Source organism: Hermetia illucens, chromosome 1, assembly GCF_905115235.1.
Source record: "Hermetia illucens chromosome 1, iHerIll2.2.curated.20191125, whole genome shotgun sequence".
Classification (NCBI taxonomy): Eukaryota; Metazoa; Arthropoda; class Insecta; order Diptera; family Stratiomyidae; genus Hermetia; species Hermetia illucens.
The window spans coordinates 55211314-55234725 of NC_051849.1; the positions used below are offsets into that span (position 1 = coordinate 55211314).

Consider the following 23412-nt stretch of genomic DNA (forward strand, 5'->3'; position numbering starts at 1 on the left):
AATGGCTTGCATGATCCAGTTGTCGTTTGAATATTGCAACAGAGCTGATGAAAAATGTTGCAGGTTATCATTAGTATTTCAATGGTTCTATTAGAACATTCTACTGTTTACCATTCACGACGGACTTAAGAAGTGGAATGGAAGGGCTTTATTATGATCAGTGTCGACAGAAGTGGGGGAGTTCATTCTCTCCGGACTCCGAGTTTTTCACTTGATGACCCTGAATGGTGTTTACTTACGCCGAAAGTTATCCTTACCAATAGTGTGATACCTGTCTTTGTTGATGGAAGTAGATAGTTTTCTAGGCCCTCACCCCTCTTGAGCTCAATAATCGGAAAAGCTTCCTGCCATCACAATGAACTAGCTGCTGTGAATATGGTCATTAAATAAAATTCAAAGTCGAGTTCTAAGCTACATTTCGTCGACTTTTCGAGGGGTATCCTAATGTCCAACTGATTTTATAAAACGTCAACTGAAATACACTACTATTTCGAAAAACAATCCTGCAGGCATTTAGATTGCGTTCCGATCAAGATTTAGTTTAAATAAAATTTCCAAGTCACATGTCATATAAAACTTCCATCTTCCATCTTCTAAATGTGCATATCTAACGAAAGGACTTATGTAAACGGGGGAAAGAAAACAGGCAATTACTTATTTTAAATCTATAACGTATATTTTTGCAAAATAAAAAAAGAATTACAATTAACTTACTTAGTAAGATTTTAAATATTTTTTTAATTGCTTTTTTTCGCACTTTTAAATGTATACATTTTAAATGTTTAAATTTATTTTTTCTTTTTGAATTTTTCGAATTTTTAAATCTTAGTAAAAGTAGTAGTACATATCTAATTAAGATCTCTTCGAAAGCTATCCTCGATCGTGGGATCGGCTATCATTGTCGCGTTTGGATCATGTAACATTTGCATTCCAGCCATATCCATTGGACCTAATTCCAAATCTAACGAACTAAAAATCTCTGAAAAATTTGAAAAATCTATTATGATTATTAATTTTTTCCGCATTTTTCAGTGGATTGTATAATTTCATGAATAAAAATACGATAATTAGATGAAAAAAATATTAGATAAACTACCTCGAGAAAAGTCGGAATTTGCTGTTGAGAAGTCTGAAAAACAGGATTTGGATAAAAATTTAGAACATTGTCTATGTATGATTCAGGGAAATGGACAAATATGTTCGAAGATATGTAGTGGGATTCTTGTGAATAATGCAACATAAATCCCACCCAAATATGTCGAAACTATCTTTTTAGATGAGGAATATGTAAAACGAATAAACTTACCGGAAAATACGATTTCAGGTATACTCGTCGGTGTATTCGCTGTTTGATAGTTGTTGTGCAGATGTGAATTCTGCTGATCGCCCGTCATGTTTTGCGAATTCTGAGGAATCAAGTTGGAATTTGTAGCGTACCGGGAATTTGTAGGTGTCGTACAATTCGCGTCGTTCTTATTCGTATTCATCTCTTGTTGTTGCGTATTGTAATTATTTCGATTGACTTGTTGTAATTGCTGAGGTTGTTGCTGTTGTTGCGATTGTTGATGCTGTTGAGGTTGTGTCTGTTGCTGATGCTGATGACTTGTTGTATTCGAAAGAGAGCCAAGCTGAGCAAATGCAGTATCATCAAACTACAATGCAAAAAAGATGAATTGAAGTTTTTTACATGAATCTGGTGCTTAAGTTGAAGGAGTTTTCAAAAGAAACATTGCTATAAGAGGAGGGAGCGAGATGATCTGCCACGCAAATAAATTTCATATGGTTTTAAACTATTTCATGTATCTTACATTCTCTCTTATTTGAGAGTAAGCCATTTTCCATTATACAATAAAATCTAAGTCGAATTATTGGACAGGAAAAATTGTTTGAGTTATAGTGATTTCGACATAGGGAGTTATTTTAGTGTTAACAATTTCCAATTTTCTTCTTTTAACATATGTTGATATCTACTTTCGTTTTAATTTAAACATATTTCGTGCGTCGAATGGTAGACAGGTTTTTTTGAATCGATTTAATTCATTTTTTAAACCCTTATTGTATAATTAACTACTGCACGCACCTAAAATTAGACAAAACATTAACGGCAAAAATCGATAACGCTATGTTCAAAAACTTGCCAAACTTCCAAAATTCAACATGTATGGGCAAATTTAGGTGTACGCAGTAGATTTACATCAGAACTAGAGAAATACGCAACTCCTATTGGTCGGAGTGAGATCGAATCACTTTGCCGTGAAACCGGTCCCAGGGCTCTTTAAGTTGTGGAAGTGACGGAACGTCAGTTATGTAAACCTCTGCGCGGCGACCGTATCATGAAAAAAATAAAATCGATGATCGAGCAAAATGATTCATGACTCGTACGGGAAATCTGCTCTGTCCTACTCATAAGTTTCAAGATGGTTAAAGGCCTTTAAAGAGGGTCAAGAAGAGGATCACGATGAATAACGCTCTGAGCGGCCGTCAACCCGCAAACAGAAAACTATGTATCACATGTTGGACTCTGATCGTCGTTGAATATCAAGATGGTTGCCATGAACTGAACTTGTAGTATACTGTTGTGTTTCGCATTGTTACTGAAGCTCGTGCTCAAGGTATTTTCAGACGACCAAAAGACCAAGCGAGCGGAAATTTCAAGTGAACTTCTGCAACGTATTGGAATTGAATCTGATATTTTGGACGTCATCATCATAGTGATGAAACCTAGGCTTTCCAATACGGCCTAGAGACAAAACGACAAAGCTCTGAGTGGCACAACAAACAGTCTCCTAAGCCGAAAAAAGCAAGAATAAACACATCAAGAAAGAAACAATCCTCATTGTTTTTTTCGACAGCTAAGGAGTTTCCCATAAGGAGTTTGTATCTCAAGGACAGACAATTAACACTGCCTACTACGTGGATGTGTTGGAAAGACTCTGAAAAAGGATCTCTAACACCAGGTGCCAAGTCTCCCCCATGTCCCCTATAGTCTTGACGTCGCCCTAGCGACTTCTTTTCGTTTTCTCGGATTGAGGCAGCCCTGAAAGGAGCATGATTTTCATCCATAGAAAAAGTCTAATAAGCCGTGACGAAGACTTTACGAAAAGTCCCCGAAGCCGTGTCATCCGCAAACGTTGATATGTGCGAATATTTGTTGGAAGATAAGTCTGACGTGTAAAGGAAAAATTCGTTCAAGCATGTTTCCCAGGAGAACCCCAACTCCGATGCCTGAGATGCTATTTTCTACTGCTCGCTACAGTAATTCTAATAAATGAAAAACCATATTTGGACTGGAGAACGCTTGGCTGGGGCAGAGCGAAGGTAAGGGCTTTATCTTCGTCCCCTCTTAATGATCCACAGCAATCGAAAGGGGACGATATCATTTTCGGACGTTTTAATTTTGTAGTGGTATTCCATAATGATTCAAACGGTTTTTTGGATCCAGATTTTCAAAATAATTGTTTATGACATCACCCATGTTCTATGCCAACGTCTCAAATCTAAAACTTACTGCAGTTTCGCCCGCACTGTCACCCTCTATAGTTCTCAGTGTTGGCCGACTATAAAAGACTATGAATGGTTTCTTGTGGTGATGGAGACGAAGATCAGATAACATGCATTGATCACATTCGAAATGAGGACGTCCACGATCAATATGGGGTTGCATTGATCACGATTGTGGGAAAATTGGGAGAGAGACGTTTTCATGGTATGATCACGTAATTTGCGCTAAGAAGAATTCACTTGCCAAGATTGCTCTAAACAACGAAGTCGATGGTAAGCGTCCAAAAGGCTGGCCGAAACAACGAGGGCTTGATCCGTTGGATGGGGATTTCAATGCCTCGCGACTGCATCCATATCAAGCGGTCAGTCTAATAAGCCGTGACGAAGACTTTACGAAAAGTCCCCGAAGCCGTGTCATCCGCAAACGTTGATATGTGCGAATATTTGTTGGAAGATAAGTCTGACGTGTAAAGGAAAAATTCGTTCAAGCATGTTTCCCAGGAGAACCCCAACTCCGATGCCTGAGATGCTATTTTCTACTGCTCGCTACAGTAATTCTAATAAATGAAAAACCATATTTGGACTGGAGAACGCTTGGCTGGGGCAGAGCGAAGGTAAGGGCTTTATCTTCGTCCCCTCTTAATGATCCACAGCAATCGAAAGGGGACGATATCATTTTCGGACGTTTTAATTTTGTAGTGGTATTCCATAATGATTCAAACGGTTTTTTGGATCCAGATTTTCAAAATAATTGTTTATGACATCACCCATGTTCTATGCCAACGTCTCAAATCTAAAACTTACTGCAGTTTCGCCCGCACTGTCACCCTCTATAGTTCTCAGTGTTGGCCGACTATAAAAGACTATGAATGGTTTCTTGTGGTGATGGAGACGAAGATCAGATAACATGCATTGATCACATTCGAAATGAGGACGTCCACGATCAATATGGGGTTGCATTGATCACGATTGTGGGAAAATTGGGAGAGAGACGTTTTCATGGTATGATCACGTAATTTGCGCTAAGAAGAATTCACTTGCCAAGATTGCTCTAAACAACGAAGTCGATGGTAAGCGTCCAAAAGGCTGGCCGAAACAACGAGGGCTTGATCCGTTGGATGGGGATTTCAATGCCTCGCGACTGCATCCATATCAAGCATTTGATAGAACAAAGTGGCGCAACCGATCATGACGGGCTGGCCCCGCTTATGAACGGGACAAAGTGATTTTATTGCTAGACGAATTTCCCCAGGTAACGCTGTCGAGTTTTTTTTGTAATGAATATTCGATTTTTGGTTACAAAATGACATTGAAAGGCCATAAAACGCTCTTAAAAAACAGCGTATTTGCTACTGTAAAATAAAAAATAACAAACTTAAAATTCAACAGCGTTACCTCGTGAATTATACAGGGAAAGTGTGTGCTAAATTTCGAAAGGATCGGTGCAATAGATTGTAAACTGCAGCCGTCACCGACTTTGAAAACGTGAAGTGTGGGAAAATCGTTTTACAGTTCAACAGATCGGGCGGAGCGACTCAGATCTTCGAATGTTTAAAATTTCATATCTGCATTAGTTTTACCCCAATCGCTCTAAAAAATTGACACAACATTCTTGAGATGTCAAGACCATATCCTCCCTAAAAAGGATCAGCCTAACCTCTGTATAACAAATTGTTTGGTATAACGAATATTTTCTAATCCCCTTCAGCTTTATTATATTGAGGTTGCACTGAGTAAGAATAAGAAAACTACTAGAGTCCTAAGACCGAATGAGCCGACCAAAATAATAAGTCATTTTCTTAATCTCTAAAATTGCCGCCAAAAGCCTTCATACCAAATAGCTAGAATGGAATAAACTTAAGATCATTTTTAATAAACCTTTACACTTTACTTTAATTAAATGGATTTATGCTATGCTAACGCAAAGATTGCGATATTATGACAACGATAGAAATAAGGAGAAAAGCCATCGTCACTTTGACGGAGTACGTTGATCGACTTGCTGTTGTGTGAACTGCAAAAACTGCCAATATACGCTCTTAATAAAATACGTTGGTTTATATACAAAAAGGAGGAGAAGCTGAAAAGTCGTGGCTGTCCAGAGATCAATTTACCGAAGAACTAAAATATTTAGGAGTTGTTTTATACAAAGTTTTCTTTGAACCAAACATGTAGCGAAGAAGAGCCATCACAGCTTACAGGCTATGTAAATGGACATTTACGTAGATAGGAATTCTCAAGCCTCATGTCGTAATGTGGATATGCATTGCTAACTTTAAGCCTATAAGTTCGTGGTGTGGTTAGTCAAGCCGAAACAAAGACCTTTCCGCTGTAAGCTAGCCTGGCTGTCAGGATAATATCAGCGATATATGTGCGACATCCATTACTATGAGCGGAGCATTACCATGAGAGCATCTCATAGATTGATTCGTTTAGAACCATGGGGACATAACGGATGTGCAGGGCACAGGCCATTGCAAGAACTGATTTTTTGGATCAGTGTACATCAGTCTGCCAGCTTCACGCATAGAGGAAAATGGCACAGACCAGAAAATTGGGTGGCAGGTTATACAGTATCTTGATTGCAAAGTTCAACGAATTACCTATATATGACCTTTCTGTCGATCCGTCCTCCTTCTTTTGTTGGTCGCTACATCTGTTGCTGACATTTCTTCCAAATTTCGGTGCCATAACAACAGTTGCGAAAATGACGCTGTGTTATCCACATCACCTGTGCGCATGTTTTCGTTTTTTTTTTAATTTGAATTTGCAGCACGGCAAATAAATGAAATAAGTGTTGTGCTATGAATGAACCGAGACCAAGAAAACCAGGATCTTGCACCACCATAACGCACTTCCGTTCAAAGTTATCATTTTTCTATCAAACATGAAAGGGACATGGCTTTATAAAGTCTAAATCATTTGAACACACTTAGAGATCAAAACGAGAGATGAACTTTTTTTTAAGGACAATATATAATAGTCTTTGAATCTGGGGTGTATGCAAGAACGACAACTTGGATGATTCACAACCGACTGAAGGACAAGCGCATCACTGTCTGCAACGAAAGCCAGCTCTATATCTAGATTCAATAGATTGGAACTACTCTGGGATCCTGACGACAGTAACATAGAGGGAATAAGAATCCCAGGTGCCTTAGCAAAATACAGTTCAATACTTCATAAGCTCGAACCCGACATATGAGCAATTGGATTGTCGGTAGCATTGGCAATGCTGTTATCAATAACTGGGAACAGGCTTTCCGAAAGAATGAGTTGTGGAAACCGAATGCGGCTAGATACCGAGATTTCTCTTAGTTAGAACCAAATGGTGCTCAGAGGTGGCGGTGAAGAAGACGGGGTGGCAACCCTGTCGGCTGAACCAAAACCAAGTGGCCGAGGAGAACCTCCATAGTGGTGGCACCGGGAACGCTGTACTCACTTTGGCTTGCCGGCCGTGATGCAGTAGGCGAATGCTCCAAAGGCCTAATCAGGGCGATCGGACCCGAGTCTGCACGGGGATTCATCTGAAGTGGCAATTTGGTCACGAAACCTCACCAGGAGTAACAGGTACCATGGGAACCGGGGTAGCCCCTGGACTCTCATACTTCGGGTGAACTCCCGTTGTATGTGAATACAGCTTGGTTGTTTGCGGTTGGGCCCCTAGTAGGAGCTTCATGGGGTTGTTGGTTATGCTCAAGCGGGAAGATACCTTCGGGCCTCGGCGTGGTGTTGCGTTTCAACACGGGGGCCGTACTCCTTAGTTCGGTAGAGATTTAGGTATGTCTTGCATCCACCAGTATGAATGCTAAGCCATGTACTTGGTATAGACTGATACCGTTGTTGCTTGTCACAGCGGGGCTCTGATTGTGGTCACAAAATTAATTCGTGTCTTAATAAGACCGTGGAATTAAGTCTTCCAGACAGGTGCTCACGTTAAATCCGCAAGGACTCACTGTCAGAACCAAATAAACATACTGCACCGTGTCTCCTGTTGAAAAGCAGAACGATAAGCAAAAGTATTATAGTCATTTTGACTGACTATAATCCACTATTTTAGCTACGTTTAATGTAGGAATGTTACAAGATGATGCGTGATGCGTGAGTGATTTCAGGTTGAGTCCTCACCTCCATACTTCTCGCAAATAGAAAATGCATTTGCTAGATTTGTTAAATATCACGATGTAAATATAAATGTAATAGACTAATGACAAATCTCTAATGTGTTTCTATAGCTGCGGTGAATATTGAATTTCCGTACATATCTTTCTCAAGGAGGAAATTTATTTTTATGCGCGCTAAAATCTAGTTTAATATTCTATTTTCAAAGTGATGTATTTGCTGGCAAAAATTCCCAAACCATGTACATATTATGAGAACAAAGTGTCACTTTTTGTTTCAATCTTATAAAAAGTATATATATTTACGTATCTTTCTTTCGTGGTGCTTGGAATGATATATTTGATGCGTTTAGAAAAATAAAATTTTACCTACCTGTATAGAACCAAAATTGTTTTGCGAAGATTGTATATTTGGCAGATAATCCTGCGTCGTATTATCAACCTAAAAATAAATTCATGTTTATAATGCTATCTACCAGAGAGTCGTCTACACAAAGAGATGCACATAAAATTGCTTTTTGTTGATATTGTTATATTCAATGAGAAATGATTTATGAGCGAATCACAAATAAAAACTCATAGACAATTCTGTTTAAGAGTAAAAGAAAGAAGAAAAAACCAATAAACGGAGAGTAATGTAAGGAATAGAAAATGAAATCCAAACATAAAATATGATTCTATCTTTTTTGTATGATGATTTCAAATTTGATTAGATTGAACAAATTAAGCGGAGCACGTGGTTATTTATATTAAAAGGTATTGGATTCAAAAATTAAATGTTAATATATGTATTTATTTCGTTCCACCTGCACTTGTGCCGTCCATGTGCAGCCTGATTCAAGCAAACTTTGAAATAACGTTGCCCAATCCTTTCATTTTGAAGAAATTATTGGCAGCACAAAATTCACATATACATATAATTATTGTTAGTGAGAATTAAGTTGCTCTAATGTTTGAAAAATGTTTAAGGAATGAGTTTCTTTAACAAAAAAAAAACTCACTTTGAAAAAATATTTCATCATTGCGGTAAAAAGGAAAAAACGAAGGTCTTTGCTTTAATTTAAATGAGAAAAAAGTTTGAAAAGGTCGAATTAAAAAAAAGCAAACACATAAGCAGAGTTGTTGTCTGACATTTTCCAGCCGATTATTTCTTAAGGTCTTTCGATTAGAAAAGTAAATATCAACAAAAGTAGTGTATTTGCTATTTCTACACTTGCCAAACAACCGTCGCGTTTATTGAATATGGTTAAAATCGACAACAAATTGTTGTTTATTATGACAGCCTCGCGAATTTATCTTTTTTTGTAAAATTCACCCGAAAACAGTGAGCAAATTGCTGGAAAATATGACAAATTCCTATTATTTACTTAGTGACTAAGCGCATTCCATTGAAATTCCCAAGACGAAAGTATTTAGAGAACAAGTTGACATGCCTATTGGATACTGAATCCATAAAGAAAGTATTAAAAATTGAATAAAAATCTAAAATATACAAATAAGATGGATATGGAGATGTGGTAATGCCAAAGTGATGAGATTCATGGTGATGATAATGGCGAGTGATTTGTGGATGAGTGTTCGAGTTTCATAACATCAAATGAGCAATAACACACATTCAGAGGACATACATATTTAGTAACATTTAGTTTATACACTGAAAATGATAAAAACATTCATTTGGATAGCAAATTAATCAATGAGTGTAACTGGAACCGGACGAAAGAGAGCGAGAAATGCTAAGGCTTAGTTGCAAAACTTTAAGCGGACATTCATAAACGTTATGCATTCAAAAGCATGAATTTTCTTTCGCAACTTGCAATGAGAAATGTTTTTGAGTAAAAGATTTATCTCAAAGCACTTACCAAAGTTATGTGATTTTGAAACGACTGATTTAAATTGTATCCATCATTATTTTGGCTTTGGTAACTATCATAAGTTTGGCTATAATGGAGAGAAACAACAAGCAGATGATAAAAAACGTCGAAAAAAAAAAATTGTAACATTCTCGGAAATTAGTTCCCTCTTTATAAGGCCAAAGAAATCCAAAATCTAAATCTTATGTTTCCGATCTAACTTTATATTCTAAAAAGGTAAAAATATCCAAAATAAAGGCATAGAGAAAAGCTAACAGGGATTACTTCACTAAAAAGATCAACATAAGTTCCTAATACCCATGACAGAAAATACGATTGTGTCATCTGAAATGAGTGGAAAAGAGCCTAAAATTCAATTGTATCATATATTACTATTTAACAAGTCTTATTGTCTGCATACATTTTATAATCCTGTAAACTTTAGTCTAATAGCACTACCCTAAAAAAAGTTTCTCAGTAAACTTCACAAGTGTTTATTAGTGAAATGTCCTGTATTTGTAATCTTAAACTTTTCATAGATATGTAGTCATATTGGAAACTTAACTTTTTTGTTCCTTTCAAAACCTTTTATGCGGTATCCTACCTTACTATTACTCCTTTCCATTTGTATAAAAGAATCTTTTCAATGTCAAAAACGAAGAGTTATGTCTCGACAATCGGACTCAGTGACTTATTCAACCGTCTTGTTGAAAAGGACATACTATCTGATTGACAAGAAAGCACAACCATTCCAACATAGAGAGAAATAAGGCGAGTTTGTTAAGAGCTGTGGAACAGTTGGCACAATATATATAATACCATCGCCCTCTCTACATAGCATTTCTAGAGAAAGCATTTAACCGCGTGCCTTACAAACTAAACTTGTATACACTTCGACAACACTTAGTGCCAAAGGAATTCGTGTGCCCTGCGACCCAAGAGTAAAATTCGAACTGTGGCAGGTACACCAAACCCGTTGCGTGTTTCCAGCGCTCGATGAAGTACTTTCTCGCCGCTTGTCTTTATTCTTGTTATAGACACTATTACAACGTCCAGCGCTCTATATATTCCTCTATGCAAGTTTCCTAGTCTCATAACGAAGCAACAGAGAGATCGCCTCCTCCAGCATGATCTGCAACTCTTTTGCACGATCGTTCGCCCTGCGACATTCTATGATTTTGAATGCTGGTTGGCCATTGTGTCGTGGTAATAAAGACAGAGATTTTACGTTTAAGTTATTGTCATACAACGTCATCATTACGTTTGAAATGAGGAAATCCGCAACCAAACTCAAATTGCACCTACCGTGGAGAAATTGCTGGAGGTATCTTGGATGTAATAGCCATGCGACCCCCTTTGATGGGAATTCGCTAGTTAAGGTGAACATCCAAGGCAATGAAAAACGAACCAAAGGGCTACGAAACAGCGATGACTTGATGCGCTAGATTGGTAATTCAAAAACCTCTCGACTCCATCCCGACCAAGCCTTGGAATACAAAGCGGAGTTCGATTTAGAAGAGCTGCCTCTATTGAATAAATACCACGTGTACAAATTATGAAATGCGGATTTGAGGAAACATACCGCCCATGTAGCAATGTTAGGTATAAAAATTTGACATTTGTGCCTTTTTGTTAGGCAATCAGCAAGCGTCAGATGCGTATATATGATAAATTGAAAAAGAGTTTGCGTTTAATACGCTGTATTTTACCCTAAAAAAATTAGAAGCATTCGCGGATGTTACTAATGTTCTGCTTTCATTTGTGAAAAACTCCTGCTGAGCCATATCAAATGATTTCGAAAGAGTCGAAAGTGTGCACCATGACAACATTTAGGGTTGATGATGGTGGCCTGGACCAAATGAACCAACAAACTGTATCCGAGCGTTTACGAAAGATGAAAGATCGCCGATGGGCATCACATGAGTTGAACAAGAGATAAAGAGACAAAAAGTTGTGAAATATCGCTCATAAGATACAAAAGAAAGTCGTTTTCGCGTCGAATTGTTACTGACGATGAAAAGAGGAGGCTTTTTTAGGATCTCAAAAGGAAAAGTGGTGGATAAACAAAAGCTTATCATCCTTGGGAAAAATGAGTTGGTAAATCGTTCGCGACGAAAAGGGAGTATTTTTACTGGCGTGATATCCATAAATCGCCTAAAAGATAGAGACACGCATCTTTAAGCCGAAAAGAACATGTTTTTTTAGGAAAAAAAAAATCGCATTTCATAGTTGTGCAGCTGTAATAGAATGGCAGAAACAAATTGTGGTAAGTCCGGCATCGACAACTAGATACTTCAGGTATGAAAAATTTTCTGGTTTTCTTATGTAGAAACTTTGGGCCCACAACTACTCCACACGCACGTACCTAGAAATTGCTTGCTATTTTATAACAGTGCATCTAATGCTTGGATTTTGATCCATTATATCTTCGGTAATAATATTGTGCTTTATACCAAATTTTTCAGCATCACCTCTACTTACATTGATGCGTACTTCTAAGATAAATTTGGAGGAGTTTTTCACAAAATTCGAGAAAAGCTGCAATATACTATAATTAACTTTATTTGGACAGATGTAATGAAAGATTTTTAGGACCTAAATTTCATATTATGGCATTTCCGTAGTGTTCCCACATTTTTCCGTTTGGTATTTTCAGAGAATGACAGAGAATTTCTCACATTAGATCTTCAAATTTGAATCTTTTAATTCCATCTTCAGGAAAAGTCGTCAAAACTAACACCTGTGTTAACAAGTAATAATCAGGAACGACGCGGCTATATTCGAGAAAAAAATTGTTTACATCCACTTTGGTATATATGGAACTCTTTAAATTATTTTAAATTTAACACAGAATCATATCATTGACGCTTGTCTGAGATTTTATGGTTGCCATAGGTCCTTTTAGGCATATCGAATTGGTGGAACTCAGTGCAAAACCGGGAGTGTGGAGTTCCTTATTAAGGTAGGCCTAGACCGGATACCGGTTGTTGCGCCGTTGATGATGATGATAGGTCCAGGAACAAAGTCAAACACAAAACTTTAAATGGTTAGAAAGAGTTCAGAAGGCACCATACGTACATGGTGAAGTATGTAAGCTTACTTCTCTCCTGAAGACAGTATGTCCCTTTTTTAACCTTTAGCTGCTTAACATGCATTATAACCTCTTCAAAGTATTTAAAGTTTTCCTCCATCGCTTCATTTAATTTTTTTCAGGCTTGTTTTTCCGTCATGCTCCTGTTACGATAGTATTTAATATTTTCCTGGGTGCTCTGATTTTGCCCATTCGAAACCATGATTCATGTCTGTGAATTCTTTGCATTTTGTCAAAATCATGACCTATTCTGTACATTCCTTTACAGATTTGAACAGTTTACGTCGAATTCTTTGTTCAAAAACAGTGATATCGTTTTGTTCAAATTTTAGAGAAATCGACTTTGAACTTCAAAAAGAACCAGCCACCCCCAAAACGTTTGCTTTTCGGGTACTATTTATAAAATAAATAGGCGCGAAAAGAGGAAAAAACATTTCTGAAAAAGAAAACCCAAATATAGGACTCCAAAGTACTCCAAACTTAAAAAATTTAGGGAATGATAACTTCAGAAGATACTCTGCATAATTGTTTGGAAGGTAGGTGGCGATCCATGACATATTTGGCATGAGAGCATGGAGGGAACCGAATTTGGACAAAACTACTTGAATCACATTCATCAGAGAAATCAATGTTGATGAAGTGTATTTCCGACTGTGAAATAAGACGCTCGGTTACAAAGCTAGTAAAATTAAATATGCTAGTAGTAACTTGACACGCTAGTTGGAGAGCTTTTCAACTGCATCTAGATCATGCCTATTACCGCCTAAAATGACGTACTCCACCGAGACAAGCCGCACCCGAATGGAGCATAGGCTAAAGAAGAAAATGTAGATCAACGTTTTACAAATTTATATTGCTCGCTTTCTGCAACGTAGTCGCAGTGCTCGATGCATCCCTGTTCAACATGTCTCTCAAACAATTTGGAACAAGAGGAGAGGAATGAAACAGGGCAGTGATTCTTGGTAAAAGTAGCACTGTTGCCTTTAGGCATACGAATAATGAGGGTATCGAATTAAAATAATTGTAAAGTTCCTCCGTTTATGGGTAAAATTTATTAATTTGGAAACATATACTGCGTTTCGAGAATCGTTTGATATCCTCTCAGTGTAAGATCTTCCAGACATTGACGAAAAAACAAAGGGTTGCCGAAATAATATTCAAATTAATAAACTGCAGACTAACACGGAAACATCTCCCAATTGTTTTATTTTAAAAGACTGGCTAACAAATATACTAAGGGGATCTTTTTCATAGACTAGGGAAATGATTTGAGATTATTTTTAAAGATTATCTTTTAATATTTGCCGGACAGGTTTGGATAACTATCAGAGTCGGATTTGACATGTAAATGAGGAACTCAACTAAGGATACAGAGCAATAGTTGAGGAGAGTTAACAATGAAAGTAGAATATTGAATGAAAGATTGGAACTGATTACAAGATTTACAAATAAGACGAATAAGAAATTTGGTATGAACCAACCTTGACACTGATCAGATATCTTTAGGGGACCTATTTATTAAAAACTTGCTGAGCCCTGACTAAAATAGACCCGATTTCCGGAAGTCAATAACGTTTTTTGCTGCATATTTCAGTCAAAGTTTACTTTTGATTGTCAGTAGTGGATCAGACTGGGTAAGAGGGCTAGCAATTGGGAGAGGACAGACTACAACTAGGGAGCGGATCAGATAGGATGATACAGAAGGTGCTAGAGACTTCTGAAAATCGAATTTGAATTTAGAATATTTGCGCATAATATGGCGATTAAGTAGAAAGCTTTGAACACCTAATTCCAGCGTTGGGTGGTGAAAATCGCCTTTGAAATAAGAAGATTGAGAAAATCGGCGATTTGTTCAGATTGGCGGGAGGAGAATTATTAGAAAGTCTGTCCGATTCCTGAGATCCGTTCGTTATCTGATGATGAATATTAACAAAGAAACCGCTCACAAGATGTGACATGAGAAATTGAAAACATCCAACAAAACACATGCGAAAATCGATCTGCAAGGATTAGTTGATCCGAATTCAGGGTGATGGCAAGGATTAGATGAGTGCGACTCCGAGATTTGTAAGCAAAACCTGCCGGGAATGATAAGGGTGAGGAATGACCAACGATAGTGAGGGTTTTCCAAGTGGCAACTGAAAGCACTATTGATCTTTTTTTCAATATTTGCGACACCATTCATTGTAAATATATTCCCCCCAGCCAGACGGTGATTGCACAGTTTTATGTTGGTGCCTCGAACCTTAATTGCCACACCACGAATGCCAAAGAACTCATGCCACAGATCAGATGAGCCGAGGTAGGCAAAATATACACAAATCATAATAAAAGAAATTGCGTTGAGCAAAAAAGTATGTAAAGTAGTACACTCATCGGGAGAAGCAGATGAGAAAACAAATCGGAAACCGGAAGCTCGGCGGTTCAGGTTTTGTTTGTTTCTTATGTAAGAATATTTGAGTACAGAAGTATCCCATTTGTACGTAGCCCGTAATGAATATGTATAATTAACATGTCAAACTACTCACTTTAGTGTGTTATTGATATTTAGTATTCTGGGTTGCAGTAAATTTACACGGAAGCTACTATAACTTTATCAGTAGTAGTACAATTTTGATGAAACTTGAGGATATAATGCTGCACACTATAGTCCATATTACTGTAACTCTTTATAGCTTTAGGATAAACTTAAGGGGGATTTCTAGTCAATTTTCCAAAATATAGTAATATTATGAGCCCTGGACACCGTAGAGGCAGCTTCATCATTTTTTCAGATATTTCGGTTGGGTAGTTTCTGAGAATATCGATATCGATAACCCTCTTGCCAATTTTAACTGAAATAAACACGGGATCAAAATCTTTTGGCGGTACTGGTGGCAACTCGATGTTTTCCACCGAATATATATGTTGAACGCAGTTTATAAATTGCAAATTTTCAGATGCATGGTTTTAGGGTAATGTAGTTGAGTAGTAAATCTGGGTTTCTAGAATTTTTACCTACGAATATGTAAAATAATCTGGTGGCTTAAGTCTGTGGAGTGTAGTGGGTGGGCGTTAGTTAGAGCTTATTTATCGGTCAGCAATTTCGCGTCAGTATCGGCAAGCGTATTTCCGGGCAAAGTGAAAGGAGATGATTTAGAAACTGCGTTAGCCATAGTCGTAATTTCAGATACAAATACTTTGTGAACGACTCTTAAATTGTCGGAAATAGAAACAATATTGTTTTCACGCGTGATTTGGAAGATCAATTTCTGGTACCAGGATGCGTTGCGTCAATATAAGCAGTGTTTTGTCTTCAAGTTTCAAATAGAAAAACACATTCATCGTCTATCAACTGTTTCCGGTTATTACGAAGGCGACTACACCACATTTCCAATTCAGTTTTCACAAAGATGTCATCTAAAGAGAAAAATATTGGGCGAAGGGTAAATCGTATTATTTTTAGTGAGAAACCGTACGACACTAGTACTACCTACGTAAACTACTCTCAAACTGCCGAGCCGTGAGATTTCACAATAGCCCTACAAACATATTAATAAAGTTTTCAAAATTTCTTAAATATTCTGCCACTGGTACCGCATTGTAAACTTTCTCCTGGTAACTTTTGAACCGACAGCGGATATGATAGATTGTAGCTTCCTACAAGAGACACAAATTTATTTGAAAATCTAATCCCAAGTTCTAATCTGTGGCACAATTCACACTTAAAATTCAAATATTGACTAGCCATTTGAATGAAGGATTTAATAAATAACAACATCCAGCTTGGGATTTAGGGTTCCTAATTTCAATTTTTCACTTTTATAATTTTTTGATTATATATTCGTCATAAAAACCTGGTGCAAATAATTGTTGTATGGTAGCACTGTTAAGGCTTTTTATAATGAAATAAATAAAGCTTAAAACATTCTCTCAGACCTAAAATCTTTTAGTAACTAATATACTCTCTAAAACTTAAAAACGTCTAAAATCATAATTAAAACGATTGTTACATACCTACTACTACTGCTGCTTGGATTTTGTGGAACAGGACTACAAGGCGCACTTGGATTTGAATCACTTGTCGGTATATTCGGTATCAAGCCTGGACTTGAACCTGGACTAGGTCGACATTGAGGATTTCTATATTCCGTCATATTCGCCGGAGCCTATTTTACAAAATATCAAATAAAATTATTGAGCCCATTCTAGAATCCTAGCAGAAAAACGATTCTCTTACCATTCCAATAGACGTTAGGTTACCATGGGAACTATGTAAAACATTATTATTTGATATGTTTGAATTTCTCACATGTATCAAGCCCGGTAAATTTGTAAATGACAAATGCGTTGTTTGACCAATGTCTGAAGGATTGTAAAGATTATCGAATTGTCCTTCCTAGAAGCAGAAAAGTACAAAGGCAAAGGGAAAACAAAATCAAACATTATTAAACTTATTGCGGATAGGATTTGAGATCATTATCAATTCAGATACTGAGGTGAACACTATTTGAGCAGCATGTTCGATTAATTGAGTTTGATAGCAAAACGTGACATTATCAGGAAAGAAGAACAAACATCAAAAAAACAAAATTCAAAAATATAACTGTACCTTACTACTAAAGTGATGAGTGCTATTATGGCTACCAGGGACTGTTAGAAAATTCTGCAATAAAGAAATCAAAAAACAAAAGTAACAAAAATAAAACTATAGATGGAAACGAAAGTTTAAGCTTAAATTCTGCCTCATTAGAAATAAAAAAGTTAAATTACAATTTACATATCGCTTCGTAAGGAAGGTGCTTTTTAAGGAATAAGAAATGCACGAAGCACGTCTCCGGTCTAAATCTTCATTCGGCATATTGCTTCTGAAATTATTTTTTTTATCAAATATACATAATGCGCATGACATCATAGAGTTCTTATGTAAACCGTGAAAACGTAACTATTTCCTCGCAAACAACATCGAAAACAATTTATTCCAGAAGGAACTCATTATTAAATTGAATCCCTGATAACTTTTAGGGAACATTTTATAAGTTTTCCACAAAGCGTTACAAACCGTCTAATCTGAAACATTCACTGGTCAATACCTACCTTTGTTGCCCCATACTTTGATGTTATTTACAGAAGCAAATAGAACAACGAATGTCAAATTTGATAAAAAATAAAACACAACGAAAATAGGAAAAAACATTCAAAACAAGAATGCTTGCTTTTTGCACGAAATGTAAGAGAGCCGCATAATATTTATATAATATCGAAAGTTAATATCAAAAGGAGTAAATGAACTAGTTCGATCTAAGGCGATTGTTTCTAAATGAGAACTTGATTTTTACCTGACGAGCATTTGATGAGAAATGTGTTGGACTATAAGTATTGCTGTCACTAGGAGAATGGGCAGGTGAATATTGATACCTGTTTGGCATTGATGTTGGCGACAGTGCGGTCGGTGATGTTGTTATTGGACTCTGGAATGGAAAGAGTGGATGTTTGATAATTGTTGATGAATTTTGATAAATTTACTATTGAATACTTAAGGCTACTTAGACAATAATCCAGTTAGATAGTACATACTGATTCTACAAAGTGAATTCAATGCATAAAAAAATTTCGAGGTAATTTTAGTATTATGAATTATCGATTTGTCCTAATTTAGAACCACGATAATCTGATCATCGTCCCGTGAATCTTTGGGCGAATCTGGATAATTGCCTCCATTTTTCTTTCTCTTTCTACGAGGTTTGATCAATTCGAAGTGGGGCGAACTACATCAAAAGGCGAGCACATCAGATTCGTTCTTTCCAGTACTGCAGTTGAAGTTTAAATTTAACTGCGATTGATTGCGAAAATCAATTTCATAAGTTTCTGTGCTAGTGTTCTTTCTGTGTTGCTATATGGGAGTAGCACATGGAAAGTGTCCCCCCCCCGCCCCTCCCACACAGCCACTCAAAGACTCCAAGCCTCCGTCAACACCTGCCTGCTTCATATTATTGGAGTATGCTGATCTGATACTATTACAACGACGAACTTGGTTGGCACACAAGCCGGGCACCTGTACGCAATGTGACCGGAAGGCGCAAGTGGTAGTGGATAAGGCGGAGTACGTACGTTTCGGGAAGTCGTTGGTGGAGCTGAAGTGCATTTCATGTAACCGCGAGCGACCTTGCGTAGGTGTGGTTGACACGCAACACATCGCCAAAATATAAATGGCAACCCCATAGAGAGTCAAAGCTGCAACAAAAAAGCAAAAGACAAGGCTTGCAAATCAAAGATGTCATCGATACAACCCGTACTGGTACGCCAATCGCCGTAGAAACCGATAAAATCGTGGAAATCATCCAAGTAGACCGGCATGTGAGCATTCGCTCGATTGGCCAGGAACTGGGTATAGACCATAAAACCGTTTGAAACCATTTGCAGAAGATTGGATTCCAAAAAACCTGGCTGTTTGGGTGCCACACGAATTGACGCAAAAAAAATCTCTTGGACCGAATCAACGCCTGCGATGCACTGCTGAAACGGAACGAATTTGACCCATTTTTGAAGCGGATCACGTTCGACAACCTCAAGCGAAAAAGATCGTGGTCGAAGCGCGGCGAGCCGGGCCATACCATCGTCAAGCCCGGATTGACGGCCAGGAAGATTTTGCTGTGTGTTTGGTGGGATTGGAAGGGAATCATCCACTATCAGCTGCTCTACTATGGCCAGGCCCTCAATTTGGTCCTCTGATGTGAGCAACTCGACCGTTTAAAGCAGGCGATTGACCAGAAACGGCCAGAATTGGTCAATAGGAATGGTATTGTGTTCCACCAGGACAACGCTCGGCCTCACACATCTTTGATGATCCGCGAGAAGCTACGGGAGCTCGGATGGGATGTCCTATCGCACCCACCGTATAGTTCGGACCTGATACCAAGTGTTTACCATCTCTGCCGGTCCATGCAAAACGCTCTCGGTGAATGCACATCTTAAGAATGTTCTGTATAATTAATAGAGCGATTCCAGTAACACTAACGAAGGGTATGGAATTTAATCCATTCGATCATCTGATTGCTCCGCTCCGATTTAGTATACCTCCAAACGAGAGCAAAGAAGGTCGAATTCGTCAAAGACAAGAGCAAAAAAATGCTTCGGACGTCTTGAATGATGGCTGTTTTGCGCGGGCGGGGCGATAATCTGTCACTAGCCGGCAATGGGAAGGAAGTAGGATGTAATCACGGGGCTGAGCAGATATTAAACAGTAAATCTTTAGGGAGAAGTGGAAAATTGAAACGAATAACGACGGCGCGTGGGGAAATTTGCTTAAAAAGCCGATTCTTACATCTAACTAAATAAGCAATGAACTTTCGCAGTGTCTCCAAATAGATACAAGGTCGAGAAGTGTATATTAATGCTTAAACGGAATAGGTCTTTAAACAAGTACTGATCGCTTAAAATTTGAAAAATAATATCAATTTTGGACTCAGACATATTGGAAGAGAGTAATATTTACGGATAAGGCAAACCTCCATCAGCCCGATGGAGTGCTGTACGTTCGCCGAAGGGTAAATGGGGAGTTGTAGTCAAGCACTATGGTTTCCAGAAACAAGTTCCCTGAAAGTTGCATGATTTGGGGGCATCGATTGGATCAATGCAGATGGCTACATAAGTATAACAAGAAATTATTTGGAGCCATTTATCAGCAGGCTGATTCCTCTCGAGATTGCTCCAATTTTCCGAGATACCTCTACGCCATACCGTAAGCAAAGAAGGTAACATTGCATTGGCCTAGTGAATATTATTGTCAATTTTTATATTTATAAGCAGTCTGAAATAAGTTTTTTTACGTTGACTTCATTATTAAATGAACTGTTTTATATTTACGTCGTTTTTAAGTTATAAAAAACGTGCCTTAATATCCACAAAATCATCATCATCAAAAATTCGAAAAAAAAAAAAATAGTAGAAGCTACTCTGTACCATTTACCTGGCTACGAGTGCATTATCACAACAGCTACTAAGATGATGTTCTGCACACCTCCAAAAATGATCAGCATAGTGCTGTGACGGTATTCACAATTTCCCTAGAGTTTTTAACCTAATTTTTACGCGAATGGGAAAATCAAATCAAAAACAAGTCGGGAAACCGGAAGCTTAACCCTTCAGGTATAAAAGGTTTTGCGTTTCCCTTTGTGAGGAGCATATCGCAGTTCTCCATTGGCTGATAGCATCGACTCGAGATATTTAAATTGCTCAGTGCTGTCAGCTTCAGTAACTTGCTCAGAACAGAGCGAATTAAATATCTCGGGTCAATGCTATCAGCCAATGGAGAACTGTGTAATGAAATTGTTTCACGCATTAATGCGACCTGGATGAAGTGGCATTCCACAACTGGTGTTTTTTGTGATCGACGTATCAGCGAACGTCTCAAATCTAAAATTTATCGCAATGTCGTCCATCTGCCGCTCTCTATAGCCTTGAGTGTTGAAAGACGTCTTGCGGTAATGGAGACGAAGATGTTGCATTAGACTGGTGGCGTGACACGTTTTGATTACATCCGAAATGAGGATATCTGCGATCGATATGGGGTTACACCGATCGTGGAGAAACTCAGAAGAAGGCGTCATCGATGGTATGGTCGCGTAATTCGCTTAACAAGATTGCTCTAAACATCGAAGTCCATGGTAAGCGACTAAAAGGCCGGCCGAAATAACAGTGGCTTGATACGCTGGATGGTTTTTACTCAATTTTTATGGTAATCTACTATTATTAACTTTGAGCAGATATCGATATGGAGAGTATTTTGAGGCCTGGGCACCATATAGAAGTAGCTTCATGATTTTTTCAGATTTTTCGGTTGGGTCTCAGAAACTGAGAATGGGTTCACTAAAGAAATCATCACTTTCCACCCCTCCTATTTCCCGCCTTCCTAATAAATGTGAAAACTAAGACCGGTTTCGAAAAATACTAATCGAGACCGTTCATTTGATACCCGACATGACTATATTCGGTGGAAAAAATTTGTACAGCCCCCTTTTGTATGTATGGGAATTGCTATAACTTTGGCGTTACGGGCCAGATTTTCATGAAATTGGCATGTGTATGCGAAATATGGTCCTCTGAGCTGGTGCGTAATCCTAGGATGAATTTAAGGGTTTTCAGCCAATTTCTAAAAGTTGGTAATATAGTATTAGCAAGTTTATTTGAGTAGATGTTGGAATGGTAGTCTTAGCGCTTGGGTTTTTCAAACAATTTCTAAATTTTGGTTATATACTATTAGTAAATTTATTTGAGCAGATATCGGAATGGGACATATTTTGAAGCCTAGATTTCATCTAAGCGCAACATCCTGATTTTTTCGGATTTTTGGGTTGGGTAGTTTCCAAAAATGAATCCTGTCTCCCTTTAAGTGCGTACATTTTGACTCCTTACTCACGCAGTTTGCATTTCACCCCAAAACTAGTGTCAGTTTCGAACAATACTATCGAGACCTTTCATTTGATACCCTACACGACTATATCCGGTGAACATTTTTTGTAAATCCCTCCTTTGCATGCATGGGGAGCCTCCCTTTAAACTCCACCTACATTTATGTCACTTGTTGTATGCATAGGATTTCAGTTCCCATCTATCCACTAAATTTCGTTCGGATCGGTTTAGCTGTTTTGGAGAAAAGTGCATGTAATTGACAGATAGACAGTGAATCGATTTTAATGAGGTTTTGTTTTACACAAAACCTTAATTAAAATGGAGTATTTGGGGACAAAAGTAGCAACTTGATTTTTTATTTTAATTTGGGGTAACTAAATCTAATATATCTATTTGGATCCCGACGAAAGTACTGATCATTTGTTCTGATCATTTTCACTTCAGCAGGAATATGAAAACACGAGCGACGCATCAATCTTGAAAACCAGACAAAATATGAAGAAGCATTCAAAAAACAATACAGGATAACTGAATTCACATTTTGCATTTGGCAATCGTTTGGTGCGAGGACCGAGAAAACCAATTTCTACTGACCACAAGGTTTGGTGAACAACCTACATTATTTTTACCCTGATGCATCTTGAAAGAAATGCTGATTTGAAAAAGATTTTCGGAGTCCGGAAAGGTCAGTAAAGCACTTTTCGAAAGATAGATTAACCCTGTGAGTTATTTAAACAGTATGAGGAACGATGTTTACCACCTCTCTATCGACTACAGGTGACTGTTTTAATGAAAAAAGGACCTTCTTAACTACTATATCACCACTTTGTCACGAATAATTTAGAATTTTGACGTCGTTGTTGTTTTGTTGGCACAATCTAGTCCTCAACTACGCGACCTGTTTAATTATGATAGCATTGGAATAAATGCCTAATTTCAGGAATACTTGTAAGGACTATTTTAATGGAGGCAATCGATTCCTTAAGAATTATTTTCACTTAATATGTTAAACTCCAATTATTAATGCTCGAGTTGCAGAAAAATATTTTAGTGGAATTAATTCACTGGAATACATTATAGAAGATGGCATAATTATGAATTCAAACTTTAGGCAAATTATTCTAAGTGGAGAGAAAAATCAAGTTCGTTGGTTGAATGACAGATGGCTCATATATTATTAATTGTTTTCGTAATCATTTGATTTGATTTGATGAAGTTGAAATGTTTTGGAAGTGTTTAAAGTAGGAAAATGGGATTTCATCTTTACTCTTATCGCTTAGGTTTTGGAAAACTCACATTAAAAATTCCATGTAAAAAGGAACGTTGGGCAAAATTGCCACAAGTATTTTCCATTGAACTATGCAATCCAATGAAACGAAACCGTGGAAGTAAGTTGTGGTGGTGACAAAAGGCGGGGTCTTTAAAGGGCTGCAATTTATTTAAGCCATAGCGTGAG

At 37.7% G+C, this 23412-nt stretch overlaps 1 protein-coding gene across 4 annotated transcripts in view; it reads right to left on the reverse strand.

The window, feature by feature from the left end:
• Positions 1–650: 650 nt before the first annotated feature.
• Positions 651–23412, reverse strand: part of LOC119655359 (CREB-regulated transcription coactivator 3) — a 99946-nt gene continuing 77184 nt past the window's right edge. The window contains exons 6-15 of one of the 4 annotated variants that reach the window (XM_038061219.1): positions 17885–18016; positions 17158–17211; positions 16786–16944; positions 16563–16714; positions 9485–9563; positions 8429–8491; positions 7996–8064; positions 1307–1652; positions 1097–1129; positions 651–997 (exon numbers count right to left, since the gene is read on the reverse strand). In XM_038061219.1, the coding sequence (XP_037917147.1) occupies positions 849–997; positions 1097–1129; positions 1307–1652; positions 7996–8064; positions 8429–8491; positions 9485–9563; positions 16563–16714; positions 16786–16944; positions 17158–17211; positions 17885–18016 (1236 nt within the window). In that variant the 3' untranslated portion in view covers positions 651–848. The remainder of the gene's footprint in view (positions 998–1096; positions 1130–1306; positions 1653–7995; positions 8065–8428; positions 8492–9484; positions 9564–16562; positions 16715–16785; positions 16945–17157; positions 17212–17884; positions 18017–23412) is intronic. The other 3 variants (XM_038061227.1, XM_038061236.1, XM_038061243.1) reach the window with 3 other exon arrangements.